Source organism: Notechis scutatus, chromosome 1, assembly GCF_049901735.1.
Source record: "Notechis scutatus isolate UNSWTSFEM ecotype Mainland chromosome 1, rNotScu1.2, whole genome shotgun sequence".
Taxonomy (NCBI): Eukaryota; Metazoa; Chordata; class Lepidosauria; order Squamata; family Elapidae; genus Notechis; species Notechis scutatus.
Genome location: NC_142009.1, coordinates 236,531,869 through 236,548,638, shown reverse-complemented (window position 1 = coordinate 236,548,638; position 16,770 = coordinate 236,531,869). Strand labels below are relative to the sequence as shown.

Genomic DNA, 16,770 nt, shown 5'->3' with positions numbered 1-16,770 from the left:
CCCTGCCCCCAAGAATCTCATAGTTCAGGGGTCCCCAAACCCTGCCTCTTAGGTAGCTGGCCACTGCGGGCAAGCCAGCAAAGCTTCATCTGGATTTGCAGCAGCTCCCCAGCGCTATATTTTAACGTTTTCTCCCTTGAGATTTTTCTGTGATCCTCAAGTCCATAAGCCAGGGAAGGTGGTGATGGGAGAATGTTCTTTTCTTTTCTAATACAGAAAAAAAGAGGTTGTGAGGCTGCGGCATATACAACTCTGTGTAAATCCAACATGCAGATTGCCTTTGTTATGTGGAGAGTTATTTTTAAATAAAAAGTAACCCTGTGCAAATATTCCTCTATGCAAAGATAAAGTTCTATGAAAGAGAATTCTTAGAAAGCCTGGCCCAGAGCCATCTTTGCATTTCTTTGTTCCCACAAAAACTAACACAAATGTTATCTGGGCAAAGCAACACCAAGGAAGGGATTTCAAGAATCCTATGCTTTCTGCAAATGAGTTAATATCTGGGAAAAAGAAGTAAGATGCAACTGAGCATGCCTGACAAACTGACTGTCTTTCTTTTCCACTGTACAGCATCTGAAAGGAGCAGGCCTTGAAACTAGGCCTAAGACTCATCTAGTCCCACCTTGGGCAAGAAAGCCAGCTGGGTAATTTGGGCCAGTCCTGCTCTCTCTCAGCCCAATCCATCTCACAAGGTTGTTGGGGTGTGTAAAATCCCTCTGTCCCACACAAATGCACACATACAATGTAACATTTCAACATAAAACTGTTGGGAATAACATGGTTTCCCCCCTCTTTCCCCCCCTATTTTTCTTCAATTTTTTTTCTGCTGTACTTTATGCTTTCCCTTTGGTCCCTTTTTCATTGTTTCTTATTTTATATTACTGTAGTTTGTATTAGTTTTTAGTTTCCTGTTGACAGCAATTTCCCTTTCAATGATCCCCAACTGTCTTTAGTCAGTTCATCAACCTTTGTCACACGAAACTCATCGGTTGTTGTCAGAAATCATCCATTTTCTTCTTGAGTCACACAAATCCACCCTTTGCAATTACAGTCTGTATATTTTTGGGTCAGTGATGTACGGTAATCCTATCAGCACAATCATCATCCACAACCTTCATTTGTAGGTGAATTTGAACTGGAGGAATTTCTTCAGCAGTTTAAAAAATTCAATTATGGTGCATTGTTTAAAAGACACTGACAAGTACTCACTGTGAGGCTTTAATTTCACAAACAGTAACAACATGTTCTCTCACAGCAACTTTCTGTCAACTGAAGTGAAAGAAATGCTAAAGAACATGTCAGGGCTCTAGAACATTTCTGGGTAACCTATAATTCTGGAAGCATTACCTTTCATTCAACCCTCAGATGAAAGAACCCGAATAATAGCTATGCAAAAATACACAGGAAGCTCAGATCTTAATAGTTCATTATGAACAAACAGCCAGTCAAGGAAAAGTGTCTAATGAGTTTAATTAGCTTTTCAAACTGTCCTAATTTATACAGGATACAATACCCTACTGTTGGATTGTATTTGGCTAAGGGTGATATAGAAATCATTACAATGTTACCTTGGCCAGTTCTTTTATTCTAAGGGCTAATCATTGCCATTCAAACTTTGGATGGCTTCAGATACAGGGGTGGGTTTCTACTGGTTCTGTCCACCTCTGTAGAACCGGTAGCTCTGAAGAGCAGCAGACAGAATTGGTTCTATGTCTGCTGATGTTTTTGCCCACCCGGGCTCCTACCTGACCTTTATTTCCTGATTTTTCAACTTCAGCTGCCGAACGAGGCACAGCTGCAGTTAAAAAAGCAGGAAAAGAGGGCTGTTTCAAAGGCTGCGTCTCTGCACACAGCATGCCGATGACGATTTACAGGCCAGTGGCTCACAGCGTGCAGGGAAGCTCATAAATCCTGAACCGGTAGTTAACCTTGTCATATCCCACCCCTGTTCAGATATTGTGTTAAAAATGCTTTCCTTTAACAATGGTTTGTTGAATAAGCTACAGTGCCTGAGTTTACGTAAGGTAGTGTTTATTTATTTAACAATATTGCTAGGCTGCCCCATTCCAAACACATTGTGGGCAGCAAATAAAATAATACAATTCAAATGAACAAATATTAAAATTAAAATATCCAGAAAAACCAAGCATCATGAGAGAGGGACTTGCTTAGGAAAAGTAGATCTGCACATATTTATTGGGAAGGAGGGAGAGAGGAAGCGACTGCTGAGAAGTACACACTATGTCAGTGTTTGTCAATCTTGGCAACTTTAAGATATGTGGACTTCAACTCTCAGAATTCCCCAGCCAGCATCCACACATAAAACTGCCAAGGCTGAGAAACACTGACCAATGTACTTCAGAAGGGATGGGTGGGACTTGCAAACAGGCCCTCTCAGGATGATCAGACCAGGAAGCTCGGTTCTATTCTGGCAAGGTGTAGCCATGGGTGAGGAAATCCAGTAGTGTGCAGGGCTTTAAAAATGTGAATCAAGAGATCAGTTAGGCAGAATTTTATGATAGTGGAAGATGGAACTGACCCTTTAAATATACACTCACTATCTTAATTCTGCAGTTTTGTCAAGACTGATCAATGTTAAATTCACCTACGTTAAATCATAATGGTTTGTAAAGTATGGCTTGGTATCTTGTGAACCAGTTTACTATTTTATGATTGATTCAGTAAATATCTAAAATAAACCATGCCCTAGCTTAATATATAAACCTAGCTGTTATGATTATGCATTGCTCAAGAAATTTTTAATGAACTAAGTTTCATTCGTTACATTCATTCATTACATTAATTTAATTTCAGATGAGTAGGAATATTTGTACTCAATGGGCATTTTTTTCATGGCATAAAACTAACAGCCATTAAGAAATAAGTTCAGAGTCCTTGAATTACAACTCAGAAGTCTCCTCTTCAATACAGAATATACTTGCATAACTGAGACTGATTTGGTTCACCATTGTGCTGAGACATGGTTTTTTTTCATGGTGGTTTGTTTTACCAGTCACACTTGGTTTAGTATTCCAGAAAAACATAAGCTATACTTTAAAATGCATAATGACTAGATTGCATTGTGATCTTAAATCCAAAATAAACTTCTTTCTCAATGACAAGGCCTAAAAAGCTGCTATCTCTGGAATAGAGACTTTTACTGCTAGGCCATGCCACATCATCTTGCCAAAGATACGAGTGAATCATATATTGCTTTTTGATAACATTTATTTGATTACATGCTTATAGACCAATGTACATGATTTATGATAGAGGAAAGTGTATGCTTCAGTAAATACCCTGCCCAGTCTTTGATTGCTAATTTGTGCTCTCCCCATCTGCAAATGTATATGCACTTTCAGAAAAGTTTCCTAGCTGCTGCCTTAAAAGATAACACTTATCTAAGGCAGCCCAAAGCTTCTTCCAGTATACAGAGGAGGAGGAGGAGGTGGTGGTGGTGGAGGAGGAGAAGTGTGTCTGGGAGTTTTTAGAGAAAGTTCAGTGGTACAATCAAGAGGACTGCTTGATGTTTGCGTTTTCTAACAACCTGAAATCCAGGATCCCATTTTAAACCAATCCGCAGCAGTGAGGTAAAGTTAGTGCCCTCTATTTACATTTCTTTTTGTCACAAGTTTTTAAAAAGACTAATAAAATAATCCTCTTTAGGAGGAGGCATAATTCAATTATAGGCTCTGTCCCAACAGCAGAAGTCTGGTGCCAAATGGGTCTCTGGAATGACTTGGCTACCGAGCTGCACGTTAGATCAGATAGACCTTTAGACTAATTCTAATATTCTCTCTTTATATTCTCTATAACAGGGGTCTCCAATCTTGGCAACTTTAAGCCTGGCGGACTTCAGCTTTGCTGGCTGGGGAATTGTGGGAGTTGAAGTCAGCCAGGCTTAAAGTTGCCTAGGTTGGAGACCCCTGCTCTATAACTAGCATCCTCTTTCAATACTTGTTCTTGGCATACTATATTCCTTCAGCTTTTTAAAATATAGTACAGTGATACATGGGCAGTTACAATATTTGAAGCGATAGATGTTTACAATTATAACAAACTTTAGCTCTGTGCTGGGCTTAAAAATTCTATCTGTTTCTATCTCATCCTACATATCTAGACAAGAGATATTTAAACAATGAACTGCAAACACAGACCTATGTGTAGATATTGCAATAAGAATTGCTGCACTACTACAGTCAGAATGGTAGAAACCAAACAGACATATTTCTTGGCATAATCAACTCTGCTAGCTTGTTTCCTATATCAACTTTCACTCCTTCTGGAATTTAGTCCTCTTTGCCCTTACACTTACACATTACGTCCTACGGATTATATTTTAACTTTGACCCAGTAGTGCTGGGTTACTGAAGCTGAATAGCCAACTGTGAAGTCATAACTTGGTTTTTAATCTTCTAATTTTGAGTAGACAAGTGGATTATTACACTAATATGCTATTCTTGAAATTGATTAAGGAAAGACCTATCAAGCATGAGGTGTTCTTGGAAATCAACTTTGTCTCCATTCATTTTGATACGCTTTTTGCGTGAAATTGTAAAAAAAAAAAAAAAGAACCCTGTACAGTACTGATATCTTTACTATGACAGGAAAGTTCAATGTTGCTCCTTCATATCCACGAACACAGGAAGTTTGGGTGGGGACAAAAAAGCCATTGTTCTTTAGTGGTTCCAGTCTTATTTTGCACAAGTTTCAAAATGTAATGCTGAACAATATCTATGAAAATTGTTTTGGGTATTTTCAAGATTATATTTCATTTATGCCAGTTTACCCATAGGCTCTGTTGTTGAAAACTACCTTAAATTCATCTTAAGGAAAGCCAGCATATAATTTTCTTTATAATGGCACACACACAAACACACAGGGTAAAAAAAAAAAAAAATTGGATAGAAAACTGCCATAGTTTGTGGGTGGGGAAGCAAAAGAACCACATATAAAATTGCTTCCCAAACACAATCTGTCACAAATTGAAAGTTCGCAACCTGTTACGTCTGAGAGTTTATCAAATCTTTCCAATTTCTCACTTCCACTTTACAGTATTTCTGTCAGGCAGGAAAAATAAGATTCACGCAAAAGTCCCATTTATTTCACCCAAGGCTAACCAAATGTTCTGCTCAGAAATAAATCCAGTTGAATTTTCCCCCTTCCTAACAGTTTTTGATTAAAGCTGCAGTTCTTAAACATACTTAATTGCTAAGCCTTTCCAAGTCAGTGAACCTTGGTAAATTTCAAAGGAAAGCATTTGGGACTGCATTGGTATTTTCTGGAAGTTCTCTAAAAGCACCAAAAATATCCTTTTAAGGAGAGGGTGATAATAATTATTAGCCTCAAGTAACCAGAGCAAAAAGCACAGCTAATACCAGCCTCATGAGAGGGTCTCCCATCAAATCTGGTGGTCACATGGAAAATTGCTTCCTTATCATCTAATGATATAGACCTGATCACAGAGTAGCCAGTACTGAGTCCTGGATCAAGACTGGAACAAAAGGTCTTGAAGAAGACAGTAATAAAATCTTCCTTACGCTCTCCTAAGTAAATATCTGTGGAATGTCAAACAACTTTATCATACCAAGCAAACATGCCGCCTTCTCTATTGCAGGGTATAGAGGCCATATGTGCATGAATTCTCACTACTGAGAATGTCCTTACATGCTTTAATGCTTTTGCTGACCACCAAAGATTAAAAAACTTAAGAAGGCTGTTGTGATTCCCCTCAAATAACTTCTTGACAATGTCTGGTTGTAGTAAACAGTAACTGCTTTTTCGTCAAACAGGACCTGATCAGTCACATACACTCCTTTAGAAAAAGGATTATTCCTCATGTACTATGGTTATATTTGCAAATGAATTGTCCATCAACCAGCAAACAGAAAGAGCAAGAATTTGGCACACATCAACGGCACATGCACAGGTGCTCTTGAACTGATTCAAGGAGCTGAATCCTATAAGCTTGTCATGAGCCTAAACCATGCACTTTGTGATACCTTAATGTGGTAAGCCCAGTTCATAGACCGGGAATAGACAATCTGGTGCTTTACAAAATTTGCTGTCATTGTCTACTCTGGTTAAGCTTTCATAGCTCTGTTTCTAAACATCTAGCAGTTTATCCCTGCCACATACTTTTGCATGTTGGGCAATTGTGTAAATAAGGTTACTCATCTTTTGGGGGAACACCTCAAATGAAAATTGCTGAGAGGAGTTATAGGGTGGAACAAAAATATTTTTGAGAGCTTAAGAAGATAAAACTGAAAGTTGTGAGGAAATGTCCTCAAGTCTGCCAAATAAAAAGTTTAGACAGGACAAAAGATATGCAAGAAGCATGAGGCATTTCCATTATTCAGTATTTAAAAATATGAAAGCTATTTATGGCTCTCCATTTTTTGTTTTACTTTTTGGGAGAAAGAGATGAATTCTGTAGACATATTCATATTTTCTGAGGAGATAAAACTTGCTTAATTTCTGTAAGAGATTTTGACTTGTGATGAGAATTGTATTCTAGCATTATGGTAGCTAGTTTTAACAATCTTGTCTAATAATGTTTTCTCCACCACAATAATTAATTTTCAAGATTATGAATTACATATTTATTTCTTCCAAGAAGGGTGATTACTCTGAGTACCACAGACTGCTCGACCAAGCTACTGAACGACAGCAATTTCTCCCTGATTTTCAGTAGAAAATTGGTCTTAAACCTCTCACAAGGAACCCATTAAATATTTTAAAAGTCCAAAGACATCAAAAACAAGCCCAATTCTATATCTTCTGGAAATATGGGTCACATATCATAAATGTCATTTGGTTTTAGTTTAGTGCCAGCTGTGAGTTAGGACAAACCATGGTTTCATATAGCTATGAACACTGACATTCCTTTAATTATATAGCTATGAACTCAGTCATTAGTTTAATCATGTGAATTCTTGATTTATACTTGTCTATCTTTACTAAATCCTAATACACACATATTCTCTTTCTCCTGCAACCATAGAAGCATATTCAAAGGGCTAATTCCACACTGATGCTCTTTGCCATATTTTAATATCTTGTTTATATAATGCACATCATGAGGATCAACTAGCAGGGTTTTTCATCTAGAGCTGCCATTAATCCCCTCCACTGCTCATGTATTTTAAATATCCAGGATATTTCCTCACATTCATAAATAACATATTCTGATTTGGGGGGAGGGAACCTATATTCAAAAGATAGGCATTAGAATTTTTTATTGGCCAAGTGTGATTGGTGCAAATTTGTCTTAAGCAAAGTATACCTATGGAAATACAAAGGGAATAACAGATAGTTTTACCATCTGTGCTTCATCTTGTCGGAATATTCATGAACTGGAAGAGGCGTGATAACAAGGTCAGCCAATGAATAGGCATAGCAACTAAGTCAATCAATGAGGACTGTTTGGAAACTGAAACTGGAAGGAGCGTTAATGGTTCTATATTATCTGAAGCTCTGAGTCTTGTCTGCAACTACTGAATTTAAATTGAAACTGTTCTCTGCTGTTCTCTTATCTGCTTGTGTTTTTACCTGTAACCCTCTACCACGCTGGAAGAACCTATATTGATATTGTACATTTTACTCATGTATATAAAGAAGTTATCGAATCCTGCTGAATCATCATCTGTGTGTGCTTTCTAGATTTGAATTTCTGCTGCAAAATCTAACACATCTTAATTATGGATTTCCTTCCATGGACAGCCATTAAATATACATTTCCTTTTATTGCAGCATCTCAAAAACATGCAAGTAAATATCCAATAGTTACTTGTGTTCCTCATTGGGAAATTACATTGCATCCCACATATGCAACTTAGAAAAATAAAATGAAGCTACTTCATTAGGGATCTCACTCTTCAGGTTCCTAATGTTAGTTACTTGGCTTAGCCTTAACTCTTGCTAATACCTTTCCCTAGTCATATTTATGTACATGCTTCACCTCTCATTAAAGACAGCACAGTTTAAATTGTTGGACTAGGAGTGAGGAGACACAGATTCTAATTCCCCTCAGGCACAGAAAACCAGCTGGTTGATCTTGGGACAGTCAGACTCTTCATCAAAATGACTGACATATATGGATTGACAGCTTCCCTGTAAACCAGAAATGTGCAATACAAAAACAAGCAGACACTATATCTTCATGGGACAATACTAGGAAAACAACAACTTCAGATCTCACCGCATTCAGTTCAGATGCCACATGCTTTTAAAAGATATGTTTGTGAGTATTGAATTTAATGTCACATTCCAAGCTAATGCTCTTAGATAACATTACCAACTATATCTCTAATCACCCCCAGCAACCTAACACTTTGGGAATGACAGAAGTTGTAGTTCATATGAGCAATGGGATGTACATACATGTTCCCTACTATTTTAAGCAGTACTGCAGCAATTAGGTAACATATGAGATTGCTGCATTTATTTATCTGTCAAATTTATTCAACTGCCCATCTCACAATCGGCAACTCTGGATGACATACAATTGAATAAAACTATTAAACAATCATTATGAAAATAATTACTAAACATTAACATACTAAAATTTTAAATGTACAGAACAAGGCTTGGAGAAAGTAAACATATCAACCACAGAGTAGCCATTTAAGAATGTTTCCAGATCTGCATTAATGGTACATCATGTAAACTGGACCTTGGCAACTTGAGGACTTCAACTTCCAGAATTGGCTAGCTGGGGAATTCTGGGAATTGAAATCCACAAGTCTTAAAATTGCCAAGGTTGGACATCCCTGAGGTAAGCCATTCCTATTTGCAAAGGCCAATTCCCTCTCCTTTTTCGCAAGCTTCAATATTCAACCAAGATGGATAAACAATTCTGGAGAAGAAAACTCCTTAGACCTGACTTTTCCTAGATACTGGACAGGTGAGGCTGTTTTGGCAAGTTTCCACCCTCTGCTTGCTCAGCACTTGCACTCAGTCCTGGCAGGTGGAAGAGATAGGAAACAGGTAAATTAATTCTTCTCTGTTCTGAGAAAACTCCCCCATCATACCCAAGACCCTCCATTCCCATCAAAGGCAACAGGAGCTCACCTGTCTTCTTTGTAAATTGAGCAATAACAAAATATAATAATGATTAAGATGATGACATGGATTTTATCAAGATCAATGAAATCACTTGCCTATCACAGTGCAACATGCTTTCTGGTAAATAAAGTAGGTCACAACTGGCATTTCAGGCTGAACAATCTTTCTCCAGAAATGTAAATGCAGGTAATATTTAATATAATATATTAAATGTTAAAATCAATAGAATGGTTTGCCCAAGGCAATAAAAAGAGTTAGATGACTCTTTTTACCTAGGCCAAGCTAGGTTAACCACCATAATTCCTGCCCTCATAATCTTATTAACTGGATTGTTGCATTTGCTTCACTGGGTTTGTTTACAAGACAATTTAGAAGCTACAAAATAATGCAATCTGCTAAATAGGTAAATGGGGCTGCTAAGGGAGACCATGTTACATTGATTCTTAAAACTTGTAGACACAGACTGCCTACAAAGGGGGGGGGCAATTCAGGGCTGTTTCACTGGCTAAATCCTTTAAAGATCAATTCTAATACCATGGATTAAATCAGACGGACAGGCCTTGCTCATGGTTTTATCTATGGGCTTGGCCCATAGGAGAGGACTCTCTTGGTGATTGCCCCATTTAATGACACACTCCTTTTAAATCATAAATATGGTTAGTCCATATACTAGAAAGCTTCAGGGGAAAGTCCAAAACAGGGTTTTTCTCATAGCATTTGCTGAAGAATTTAACTCCTGGGCTACAATGTCACCAAGATATTACGGATTATAAATATTTCCAAGGAAGCAATATTCTTATTGGGCTTTCCTCTCTATATGTATTCCAGATTTTGAGAGCTTTTCTAAGCTCTACCTGGTAGGAAAAACAGTATGAAATCAATAATAATTAACCCATTAGCCACTATGCTCAAAGAGGTTTTTCCACAATACATTTAATGTAATACATTTAATAGGGCATTATTTATTATGCCATTGTGAATAATGCCTTTCTCTGCATTTTTTCTGGAATCATGAATTCAAGATGCTTTTGTGCTTGTCAAGATTCCCTTCTGCAGCTTCTTTATAACAAAGGAAATTAGAATACCAAGAAACAACAGAAGACTTCAGAATAAATTTTCTGTGAATTGCAGTATGTCCCATAGAAGTATACAAGGAACCAATATCCTACTTGAACCTCTCCCTTATAATTTCATGTCCTTTAATAATTCTCAAAATTATGGGGGGGGGGGGAGTCAAAATACTTTGTTCTATATTTGTAGCCTTCCCCTTACACTAGAAGGATCACACATTAGCATCAAACCTTCCAGAGTATTCTATGACAAATGGGCAATTTGTCAGCAGGTTGGAAGCTAACTACATCCAAGGAAAAAATAGAACATCCAGTAATTCCAAAACATAGCAGTGGCCATGGGAGAAAGAGGCAAAAGTTCACAAGCAGTTGTTTTAGAAGGGGATAATAGTGCCTGGAAATGTAACCAAGAAACTTCTCAAAAATCAAGCTACAGATCTTGCTAGTAACCTTCAAAATAAATCTATTCTTTTCATAAAAAGAAAGACTGAATTCTTCACCAAGATACTCAATGTTTGTTAGGTCTACCTCATCTTTCTCTCAAAGCAAAGAGAGACATATAAACATAAGATTTTGAACTATAAAAGTATTAACTATAAGTAAGTACTGTACCCAGTTCTTTCAAAAGCAATGTGGATATATCCATTCACCAGTCTCATCCAGACATTAACTAACAACCTCAATGTCTTCAGTTGTGAAGAAGTTTGAAGCCTTTTTTTATATATCTTCCTTTTTGTCTGCAAATGCTTGTGATCCCTCCCCTGGAGGCACTGGAAGAAGAGAAGACAACTGGAGACTCACTTATGTAATGTTATATAATGTTTCTAAGGGAAAAAAGGTGGAGGTGAACAGGCCTAAATTCTCCTCTCTCCACCATATCATGGTGCCAACCACAATGTTAAAAAAAAATGGAAAAAACTGGCTATAGAACCCCTTCATATAATTTGCACATTCATTCCCATATTGTTCCTGGGCCTATTGAACTACAGCCCTACAAAACTGAATAATTCCAGGAAGCAAACATCTACATTTTTAAAAATATCTACTAAAATTTGTACTATATACGTCAGGATATATAGGACTACGGTTAAAGGCTCTCTGGGAAACATGGCAGAAAACATCAAGGGTGAAGAAAGGAATTGAACTTAACAAACAATAAAACTTTAGGAACACTTTAGGATAGATAGACCCCAAATACACAAACACATAATTTCCACCATCTATTTCTAGCTCCTACTAAGTAACCACTGCAAAGTAAAACTCTCCTTTAGTTTATGTTTAGTGAAATTACAAGGAGAAATTGCAAAGTGAAAGAAAGAAACTACCCTTGAAATGAAGAAAGCATCTATAATTCTTGCTGCCTGCTGGGAAAAGCTTGGAAGCAATCCTTAAATGATTTAAAACAAGAAATATGAAATCTTTTTGTATTCCTGACCTTAGCAAAAATGAAGAAGAATCATGTTCTGTGGGAGAAAACATCATGTAATAACTTGTGGCATACATTTGTTTCCTTAGAGGCTGGATACAATGAACAGTCTACAACAACATTTAACAGGAATCTATCATTAGCACAAGTAAATCTTTTTTTTTTATTTTAATTTGATTTGTCAATTGCTTACCAGATAATAGGTATAAGAATAAACATAGTTATGAATACATGAAATGGATACATATAAGAAAAATCAAAGAAACAATAGGACAGGGACGGTAGGCAGGCACGTTGGTGTGCTTATGCATGCCCCCTACAGACCTCTTAGGAAAGGGGTGAGGTCAATAGTAGACAGTCTAAGGTTAAAGTTTTTGGGGTTTGGGGAAGAAACCACATAGTTTGGGGAAGAAACCACATAAATCAGTTTGGACATTTGGAAGAGCATTTATTCTTTCCCACCTATCTCCTTTTGAGATAAAATAACTATAACAGTGTACATGTCCCATAACCAGATCTGAGGAATTAAACCCTGTGCATGTATGTATACATTCCATTCTCTCCCTCAAATAATACAACGATTTGTGTAAGAGCAGGAATCATAGCATATATCAAAGCACAGCAAATAACCTTTTTAACATACAGCACTGCACTGGGCATTGCAATGGTCTGACTCAATAGTTAAGACTCCACTATCAATTCTTAATAATTATAATGTATAAAATATAATTTGCTTACTTCTGGTTTATTAGTCTGAGAACATGTTATGTGGTGTGTAACATGCGACAGTGTGAACCCAGCCAAACTTGTCTTTTAATAATAAGCTGGGTTAAGAAGTGTAAGCGCCACTAAAACGTTGCCCCCCCTCCCCGCCCTTCCTCTGTTGTGATTCACAAGCATCAGCCTTGTGGATCACAAGCCCTTCATATTTCAGCACTAAAGGTACAGCAGATTTTTTCCTAAATCGATTCCCTCCCGATCCAACACGTGAGATAGCAACGGCATACTGGAGGGGGGTGGGAGCTGCGGGATTGTGGTCTTTTGACAGCGTCCAGGAGTAGGAAAGGAAAGAGGGAAGCTGCCCCTCAAATAACAAGGGATTTCACTATTTCCCCCACCCCACCCACCCTACCCGGGTAGAAAAGATGACCCCCGAGCTCCCTTACCTAGGCAGGCCCCCGAAACAAGGGCTGTAGCCGTCAGGGCTCCGGCCGAAGCGCCATAAACCTTTTTGGCATTCGCCACCAAGAAGGGGGCATGCTCTTGAAGGCAACTGGCCACACCGACGTGGTAGACCCCGAGGAATCCGCAGCCGGCGAAGGAGATATTCCAGGTGGAGTCCGGCGGGTACATCTCCTCGCCTCCCCGCCACCAGCTAGTCGCACGCCCGGGAGGAGGCGCGTGTGGTGGTGGAGAGGCGGGGGAGAGACCACGGCTGGGGAACGGGAGAGCGGCCGAACCCAGCAAGGTGTCCGCGGGCAAGGCAAAGAGGAGACTCGGAGCAGCTCTCAGACGAGAAACCGGCGGAGCTGCCTGCCCTTCCGGGACTCTCGCCGCGCCGGCTTTTTTTTCTCCTTTTTTTGTTTCCCTCCCACTGCTCGGTCACCCCCCGGCTTCCTCCGCTCTTCCTCCAATCGCCTGCGCCTAACCGGCGACTGCTGGCTGAGGAAACGCTATATGAGGTGCGTGGCTGCTTGCGGCGGGGAGGAGGAGGAGGAGGAGGAGCTCGGGGTGGTGACAGGCTCCCCTCCCCAATTGGCCAAGGGAGCAAACAAACAAACAAGCAGTGCCAGCCCCGGCTAATGGCTGCTGCTTAGGTAACGCCACCCAGCCCGGGGCGGAGTTCGGATCCTAGAAGTCTGGCGGGGGAGGGGGTGGGGGGGAAGAGTCCGTTGGGGACTCACAACAACACGGGTGGGGGAATTCTCAGAAAGCCGGGGACGTTCCGAGAGGGCAGCCAGTAAGGGCGGGCGTGGGCCAAGCTGGGTAGCTTGTCTTCCTCGGAGTTGTGGCTGAGGTTGCCGCCCCTTTGCGACCCGCATTAAATTTATGTAGTGCTCCCTTTTGTCTCCCCCCCCCCGTCCTCCTCCTACCCGGGGTCCTGCTTCCTAACGTGAAGGGCTTCCACTGTTATGCGCATTGTGACGTCTCTTGCGACGTAAGCGGTGGAAGGGAAAGGGTGCGTGGTCTGTGCGGGGCGGGGGGGGGGGGGACTGGAGCGTTCGCCGCCTGTTATGGTTCTTCCCGCATTGAATGAAATGGGGCATATTCTCCCCACTCCTGTTGCAAGGTAATCTCCAGTTCCCCCAATACTGAGCGAATTTGATTCCTGGTAGCTCTAAGTCTTGTAACTTTGAATGGTCACTAAATGAACTGTTGAAGGTTGAGGACTACCTGTACCTGGAGGGTTGCAACAAGAGGGCCTCCTGGATGAAAGAGAATTAGTTGCTTTAGGATTAGTAGCTAATCCTAATTAATTTTACTAGGGATTACACTGTATACACGATGATTGAACTCACTCCCCAGGAAATAAACATACATAGGTTAACTTTGCAAAGTAGTATAAGATCTTCTAGAACACAGTACATCATGTACTTAATGTTGTAACATTGATTAGTGGAGGTAGGGGAAGAGCCGTGTTAGTCTCATAATACAAACAAAGTCTAATTAAATTGCATAAACTTGAAAGTTCTATCAAATTTAATGTCTCTTTTTCTGGCATATTTACTATCATTAGTGTCCATTTTTGTCAGATAGGACAAGTCTAACTGGATATTCTGGAAGGTGCTTACAACATAATAGTGGAAATAGGTAGGAGAAGACCAGCTGCTTTATGACTTACTAAGTGATCTCTCTATTTTATAGAACAGCAGGGTAAATGTCACGATTGAAAACTAAAAACTTCATTTTCCTGGAACTTGGAAGAACCAAGCTGATTCAGAATCCTCATGCCACACACTAAACTATTGTTTGTGGAATGAACCACAGTTATCACAATTCACATAATATACTCCTAAGCAAAGGACATTTTAGTTTAGTGAGATATGTGAACCACCAATAACAGACTCTCAGATTAGTCTGCTTCAAGTAATTGTGAAGATTAAATTGAAAAGACGATCATGTATACCTGTTTGAGATCCTGTAAAACAGGGGTGTCAAACTCACGTCACATGACAAATCACGACTTTTTCCCCTTTCGCTGAAACGGGGGTAGAGGTGGCCAGCATGTGAGGCAGCCGGACCACAGACTGCGAGTTTGACACTCCTGCTGTAAAATATCACCTTAATGTTTAGTTTTTTCCAGTTCAAATGTTATTTTAATTTAAGAAAAAAAGAAGCATCCTGCTATTTCACACCAGTGTTGGAGTACAAGGTTTAAAAATGGCTCCCTAGTCTTCTAGCCTTACAGCCAATACTGAGACCTGGAATTTTACTAGAAACCAGGTGTTGGGGAATAGGGGGTGGCAAAGAGTCATTAGGTTTTCCACTTCATTCAGTAATTGAAGATTGATGCCCTAGGCCAGGGCTCTCAAACTCCCAGCCCATGGGCCAGATGCATCACACGCTGGCCATGCCAACCCAGTTTAGCGAAGGGGGTAAAAGTCCCAATATGTCATGTGACACCACCGTGACGATGTGAGTTTGACACCCCTGCCCTAGGCTATTATCAAACCATCTATTTTATTCCTTAGAGGAAGACTGGGTTCTTTTCCTCGGAAAATGGTGTTTGTTGAGAAAAAGATTATGAAAGATGGTGACAGTTTTGTTTTGCTATGTTCTAATCTTCCTTTTTCCGGCATTCAGAGAAATGCTTGTCAGAGATGATGTATTTAGAACAAAAATCTTCTACTTGGATGATCCAGAAGCTAGAATCTCTCTTGATGGTTTCCCCCACTTACCCTTCCTTAGGGGATTGTTCCTACGCAATCAGAGGGGGTGAAATGGAGATCTATAATTTCCATGTAAGCCTAATCTTTTTTTTCCTAGAAAAGACTGAAATCCAAGGGGATCTAGCTTTTATTTTATTTCTTGAAGATTATATATGGCTGAAAGAATAACATGGCATAGTTCTTTATGACTGAATTCACTTTGTAAATTTTTGAGCAATTCCATAGTTAGGTAGAATTAAACTATAAGTGAGTAGCATTGAACCGCAGAAAATTTTCATGAGGTTTTGTAAAGTATTTTTGAAACTCCACTGATTTAAAGTAATTATTCAGCCTTTAGTTATCTCTTTTTATAGTGGGGCCTTAATGAAATTGGAAGATTGGGACTACCATCGTAAAGCAGTGATAGACAATCCACAGACCACACATGGGCCACTAATTCTATCTTTAACCTGCTATCAAAAATACATTGTTGGCAGTCAGGATCCTGCTGGAGGTATTCCAATGTTGGTTCCAAAATAAAGCCGCCTTGTAGACAATAAACATATTTATGGCTTCCAATATACTCCTGGAATAAATGATGTCTGAAGTGAAGGCAAGTCCATTTAAAGAGCGGGCAGAGATCCAGCTAAGCCCAGGAAGCTCTTTGTATTTTTAAGTAAACCAAGATTTTCTCTCTTTTTGATATGTGCTTTTAAAAGGTGAGGGATCCTTTCTATTCAGCCTGGGTTCTTTCTCTTCTATCACAGGAGAAAGGAATCTCCCCTGGCTGGCTTCTACAAGAGAAGAACCTGCCACTCCAGTCCTGCCTAGAATTAGGACTAATGATTCAGAAGGAGTACCTATTTAGTAAAATGTCGTGAATTGGGATGATTAAAATATGATGTTATGGGTCTTTCTTAGCTACTGCTTTGTAACCTTAAGTTTCATTTTGTTTTATATATATTGTGTGTTTATGTTATACAGGGCCTTCTTTCTGGCAGGACATTTTCCTTTCTCCTTTCCTCATCATCATTTTAATGCTGAACTGGTTCCTTAATTGTTAATATAGATGATAAGTACACATTTTACTAGTACATAATTCTGCAAGAGAAGCAACCTTAGATGCCATGCAGCTCTGACTAGAAATGAGAGATGAAGATCCATCTTCCTCCAAAACACAAATAGGGAGAAAATTTGCCCTATAGGAAAAATTATGATCACATCCTGTTAAGAGACACCTCCCTCAATTTTGAGAATCTGCAACAGTAAAGACCGTGGAAGGAAGGCTTAGGACATTCGTAGTGGAAAGGGGGGGATGGGATATCAAAACATGCCTGAA

General features: G+C 39.4%; 1 protein-coding gene and 1 long non-coding RNA gene across 4 annotated transcripts in view; one reads left to right on the top strand and one right to left on the bottom strand.

The window, feature by feature from the left end:
- The window catches only part of PNPLA2 (patatin like domain 2, triacylglycerol lipase), a 55,746-nt gene extending 42,510 nt beyond the window's left edge, over positions 1 to 13,236 (bottom strand). The window contains exon 1 of the mRNA XM_026668231.2: positions 12,729 to 13,236. Within this exon, the coding sequence (XP_026524016.2) occupies positions 12,729 to 12,915 (187 nt within the window). The 5' untranslated portion in view covers positions 12,916 to 13,236. The remainder of the gene's footprint in view (positions 1 to 12,728) is intronic.
- Positions 13,237 to 13,314: 78 nt separating this feature from the next.
- On the top strand, positions 13,315 to 16,344 carry LOC148133283 (uncharacterized). 3 transcript variants are annotated; one of them, XR_015746634.1, is made up of 4 exons: positions 13,315 to 13,613; positions 14,320 to 14,373; positions 15,367 to 15,524; positions 16,199 to 16,344. It is a non-coding gene; the product is annotated as an uncharacterized LOC148133283 (long non-coding RNA). The 3 variants fall into 3 exon arrangements; XR_015746633.1 differs by lacking the exon at positions 15,367 to 15,524; XR_015746635.1 differs by lacking the exons at positions 13,315 to 13,613; positions 14,320 to 14,373 and adding an exon at positions 13,637 to 13,720.
- Positions 16,345 to 16,770: the final 426 nt, after the last annotated feature.